This window comes from Spea bombifrons, chromosome 3 (genome assembly GCF_027358695.1).
Source record: "Spea bombifrons isolate aSpeBom1 chromosome 3, aSpeBom1.2.pri, whole genome shotgun sequence".
NCBI classification, from domain to species: Eukaryota; Metazoa; Chordata; class Amphibia; order Anura; family Pelobatidae; genus Spea; species Spea bombifrons.
Window position 1 is genome coordinate 85734104 of NC_071089.1, and position 6113 is coordinate 85740216.

The 6113-nt window shown below is 40.7% G+C and overlaps 1 protein-coding gene across 3 annotated transcripts in view; it reads right to left on the reverse strand.

Moving 5' to 3' along the window:
• TMEM44 (transmembrane protein 44) overlaps positions 1-5870 on the reverse strand; it is an 18497-nt gene extending 12627 nt beyond the window's left edge. Inside the window, exons 1-4 of one of the 3 annotated variants that reach the window (XM_053460750.1) lie at positions 5538-5870; positions 3381-3507; positions 1804-1897; positions 1351-1514 (exon numbers count right to left, since the gene is read on the reverse strand). In XM_053460750.1, the coding sequence (XP_053316725.1) occupies positions 1351-1514; positions 1804-1897; positions 3381-3507; positions 5538-5692 (540 nt within the window). In that variant the 5' untranslated portion in view covers positions 5693-5870. The remainder of the gene's footprint in view (positions 1-1350; positions 1515-1803; positions 1898-3380; positions 3508-5537) is intronic. The other 2 variants (XM_053460751.1, XM_053460752.1) reach the window with 2 other exon arrangements.
• Positions 5871-6113: the final 243 nt, after the last annotated feature.

Below are 6113 nucleotides of genomic sequence, written 5' to 3' on the forward strand. Positions count from 1 at the left end.
ATACATACATATATATATATATATATATATACACACACACACACACACACACACACACATACCTGAAGTTATTTCTAGGAATTGAATAGAAAAACATACACAAGTTAATTAACACTGTCACAAACACTATATATATATATATATTATAGTGTTACATGTAACACTGTGTAATATATACACTATATAATACACATTATATAATATACCATCTCCCATGCTCCTCTGCCAGGTCCTTAGCCGAGCATTATGGGAGATGTAGTCCTGCAGCAGCTGAAGGGCCGCAGGTTGGACACCCCTTTGATATACATTTAGCAGAGTATATTATATAATATACACTATATAATATGTATGAGGAGAGTCAGAGGACTTGTTTTCTTGCAGTGGTGCACTGGACAGGTAACATGTACCATAGATACAAAACAACAGCAAAAAGTGGTTTGCACACATAACAGACATTTATTGTGACATACAAATAGTGGTGGTGGACCACTTTGCTGACTGTTCAAAAGTTTGGGGTCCTTGTTTTTGAAAGAAAAGCTAAAATTGTGTCCATTAGAATGAAATGGATCAGAAATCCAGCACAGACAGCTTTTGAATGGTAGCGTGTATACAATATACATAGTAAAGAAAGGCAACAAACGGGGCATTCTTGTCAATTTAAAAACTTTATAGGAAATGTTACTTGCATGGCGTGCAAATCACAGGTGTTAATATTCATTTCGGTGAAATGTTTTGTTTTATGAAGCTCAGACTTATTGTTTGCATTAGAAAAAAAAAACAGAGTAAGCGGGACCAAAATATCATGTACAGAAATAACACCTTTACACAAAAAAAGAAAAAAACACAACCTTTGTGAGTTACTTGACAACAACACCTCCCCAAATAAAATAAAACCACACTTTCATAGTTATTCTGTAAAGACGGTTTTGTTCCATACCTTCCCTAAAAGAAAGAAAGACTCTTTTCCAGAAAAACAAGTTTTCAAATATGAAACCTAAGAAAATAACCTGAATTTTTGATTCACACAGGCAATTTCAAAAGAACATTACCAGCTTATGACGGGTAGGGTTAACAAAACGACTCAACCTTTCCCCTTGGAGAATACAGAGATTGTGAAGACATCAGAGAGCCAAACGGTCCGTCTTTTTTGTCCCTGACCCCCCATGCGCCCCTCCTAAATAAGATTACTGGAGTCACACATGAAAATGTGTGACAAAGTGAGTAAGAGTCTGAGATAGTGATAGGAAAATGAATTTCGTTCTTGAAATTTAAATGGACCCCGATATGGTCCAAAAACCGAAAAATGTGTCCGAATCGTTTTTGACCCGTTTGCACGTGTCTAGAAGTTACCTGCAGTGCAGTCCCGAGCAGTCTCCTTTGTGGAGCGTGAGACACTGTGTAGTATGGATATTCATTCTGTCTAAGAGCATAACATCCAAATCCCAGGAATAATGAAACCGACAGCGCAGATAGTATGGGTTGATGGTTCTTCTTTTTTCCAGAGTTTCGTCGATCTGTAAAAAGTAACCAGTCATCAGAGAGCTACTTGAAAGGCAGCATGGAGACATATTTAAATGGAAGACGCTCCACCCCGTGTCACCTCTCCCATATCAGCTTTCCTCATCTCCATCATTGTGCTAAAAGTCAGAAAAGTCACTTTCGCTCTCAGATAAATGTAATGTGGAATCTGACATTTCAGTGACATTTTTTGAACTTCATATATGATTTATGGCAAGCCTCTCTCAGCTTCGTGGCCGTGTGGAATTCTATACTTTACCCAACAGAAAATAACTAAATACATACCAGATCTTAATCTGTGTCTGGAATTACGGACAGGAAAGAGAGTGAGTATAAAATGAATGATATCTGCTAATGCCATATAAGCTCCAGTAATAACCTGAAATTACAAACAAATTAGAGAGTATTAGGCACCTGTTTACTGTACCGGACAGCATTACCAAAGAAGAATACCAATTAAATCTCCCTGTAATTGGCCCCAAACGAATGCAGAGCGCTGGCATATGGCGCCACTCAACTGTAATAATGCATAAAAGGAGAGACAATGAGACGGAGGAGAAATGGTTACAAAGGGGAGAGATGAGGAGAAATAATAATAAGTAGGTGGGATGATGAGAAGCGGAAGAGATAATGAGAAGTGGGGAAGATAAGAAGAAAAGAGAGAGAAAATGAGGTCATAGTGATAATAATGAAGTGATAAAGAGAAATGGAAGAGATTGGGTAAATAAGAAAAGGAGATAATAAAAGGGGGCACCAAAGAAAAGGGGGACAGATAAAAGAAAAAGGAGCGGTAGGGAAAGGAAAAAAGATGGTTGATAAAGTGGAGGAGAAATAAAGAGAAAGAGGAGATATAGAGCAAGGGGGGAGATAGGAGGAAAAAGGAGGTAAAGAGGAAAGGGAGAAGTGATAAAGAGAAAGGTGGGAAGATAAAGAGAACAAGGAAATAAACAGAAAGGGAAGAGATACAAAGCAGAGATAATGAGAAAGAAAAAAAAATGAAATATCAAGGGAAAGAGGGGGAGACATAACGGGAGATAAAGAGAAATGGAAAAAGATATGATTAAGGCGAGGAATCTCACGAGACTCTGAGAGGAGACCTCTGTGGGTGCAATCTGGGTGTGGGGAAATAAAGAAATCTGAATTTTGATCATTTATACATGTTTCAGAAATATTTTTGTGCGTCTGTGTATGCGTGCGGAGCGTGAGCAGCGACCACTCCCAAAGCGGACTCCACCGCTATTGAATCTATTGCGGGCACTAGCTCCAGATCTTTTAGAGACGGGGCAACGCCTCTGGTAAGTATATTACATGCTGGCGGCGGCGGGTATTAATTATTTACTGCTGCTTGACTTGGAATAAGTATGGAAACGATTGAGATGTGCACCTTCTGAATCTGATGTGTTGCAGAGTGGGACAGAGAGAATAACTATGTTGGTTTTAAGATGATGCCAGCTCTACACAAGGCAGCACTGAGACTTCTGTAAATGGCTTCTACAACACATACAAGTACGGTATATTTTTACTGCTTTGGTACAGATTTATTAAGTGTTTAGATTTTATTTCCCTGTTCAATTTCAGACTGTCAAGTGCTGACTATTTGACAACACTTCAAATCTCAAGCATATCCTGATACTTCGAGCAGCCAATTATACTTCTCTCTCGGATTCCATGAATTTTATATTTATTTCGAATTTGACAATTTCCACCCTTAAAATGTAATCTCAATTAACAACGTGCAGTCTTCTGTGTGATCTATTATCACACCGTGGGACTCTCTATGCAGTTTTGTCCCTGTCCCCCCTTAAATTATTTTGGGGAGACTCATAATAAGCAGGAGAGCAATACCCTCTATAAATACCAACCTGGATGGTAAGTTGCTTGGACAAGAGGGCGCCAATTGTATTACACATGGAACCAAAAAAGCTATAAATGTCCCAAAACACATATTCATTGTACGTAGATTTTCTCTTGCATTTTAAGTAGAAATGCCTGAAAGATAAAACAGAAAATAAATAACTAGACATCCATATGGATGGTTGTATTTCCCCAACAAATGCCGTGATCCCCAATTACTATATAAAAAGTAGATGATCGATTCTGGACTGATGAGCTTTACGCGTCCAGGCCTATTTCAGTCCAAGTCAAGAAGACCTGTCAGCGTATCCTCTGGCACCGAAGCAAACAAATAAAAAAAGGGGAGCTGATGGTTATTATTATTACTACCGTGAACATTGAAACAAGCCATCCCGGGGTGTGGAGCACAATACATCCCCGGGTTCATACTAACGCCATAGATGCCATTCAGCAGGTGTAGCCAGACGGGAGTGGAATACGGCCGTAGGTGGGGACATTCCCTCACATCTCACATACACCCTCAACATTCTCAATAAGAGACCCGCTAGCTACATCTCTTCACATATTTCTCATTCCTAACAATGCGTTTCATCGGGCTGACCAAAAGCATTTTCAGTTCTTGGAAGCTTGCCAAAAGAAAAACAATTTAAACATGTAATTGCATAAAAACATGTAACTCATAAAAAGTCCACATGTCTACCGCGATTCACGCTTACACCTGGCAAACCTGCCACAGCTGAAGCTGTTGACCTACTTGGGGAGGAGTATTTCTATTTGACTAGATCTCGTATACTAGGACGTAGTTAAACTCTGGCCACACAAGGCTAACAAGCAAAGGTAAATCTCTTAAAATCAATTACATAGCTGGCATGTGTCCCAAACTGGTTGAGACAGGCTTGACATCAGGACTTTTTTCGCTACAGCATATAAGTCGAAGGGTAGTCTAGAGTCTTGCTTCTGGTTGAGAATCACTCTCGCTATAGAAGCAAAGTCTTGCTATAAAAATGACTCAGATAGTGGATGTAATATCAGGTATTACAGTGTCGCTTAGCTTTTTTTCTCCCAAAATTTGTGGATTAATAGAAAGGATTTCTTGGCAATCTGCATCAGAAAACTAAAACGACCCCTCCGTCTTATCAGCACTTGATTATTTTGAACAAGCAGTATAAATAAACTCTGCCCAAATAAAATCACATACTGGATGTAACACAACATGGCGTTTTATCATAATTGCCTAAAAAATATCAAATATTAGATGTGTTCTGGTACACAAGTAAATGCGCATTATGCAACGTATTGAAAAAAAAATGCATGAAAATATGGATTTCATTCATAAATTACTTATTCATTTACTTATACTTCTATACCAACTAGATCAACGTTAATCTATGCATTCCGATTCTATGGATTATATCGAATGAAGTGCTCTGGAGAGCCAGCTCAGTAATTCTACTCACCCGAATCCGGACTGGATGATTAAACGCGTACCGTATTAATACTTAAGGGGGGTTCATTCACTAGAGGGGTAGTCAGCAGGAGAGTCTATACAAGAGTAGTAGTTACAGCTCCCTGAATTCAGGACGAAACATAGAATTTGATGGCAGATAAGACCCATTTGACCATCTAGTCTGCCCGTTGCCTTATAGCGAGCCGCCCTTGGGAAATTTCTGCATTATGCATCACTGTTATACGGGCTATAATATATATATATATATATATATATATATATACACACACACACACACACACATGTATATATATATATAATGTAGAGGAAAGTCAGTTGGATGCAACTCTCTCTAGTGAATAAACCTCTATCGCCTATCAGTGACAGCTCTACAAGTGCCTGCAGATCACAACAAGTCCCTACATCTGCTGTTCACAGAACTATCTCTGTGCAGAGGTGTTTGCACAGAGTGGGCCAAGCGTGACTTCATCCAGGACACGATCCACTCCACCCACTAAGAAACAAGATACACGCGATTTAACCCTACAAGCGCCAAGAAGAACCGCATGGATGCAATTCCTTCTGGTGCTTACTGGGTTCGCCATTAATTACACCGGCAACATTTAAAAAGCAACGATCAGCGCCCCGGGGTCGTGCAACCCGTGAGGAGAATGGAAGCAGTGCAGAGTACATAGATAGATTGTAAAGCTTCATTTACAGGGAGCTGGAGGTGAACCAGAACGAGCAGGACAGGAGCCACAGGCCGAAGGACACACAGACTTTGTCATCGGCGAAGCAGGTAATAAGGTACTCCACGTTCCACAGCCCGCGACCCCCGACTCCGGCCGCGGTGACATTCGGCGCGCGATCCATCGGTCCGCGGGAGTCACGCCGCCTGCCGGCTCATCGCGCAGTGTGCATGGTGCGGGGCAGGGGCGGCAGTATGCGGGTCTCCGGGTGTATTCCTCTCCTGCCAAACGCACACTGCCCTGCCGAAGGAGGAAGTCTCTTCTCTGGGTATGTGTGTAAGCAGCTGTCTAACCGACAGCCCACAAGTCTCTCCCCGTTACGGACCTAACCCTAAAATCTGGTGGAGCAGGAAGTCTGCCTGCCTACCTGCCCAACTCCTGGCCTGTCAATCATGCCTGCCTTACCATAACACCTTTCACTGATCCCATCTGAGAGCAAATATACATTGTTTGTATAGTGTGTATATACTGTGTGTGTGTATATATATATATATACTGTGTGTGTATATATACTGTGTGTGTACCTAGGAGTAGATTCTTCAAAA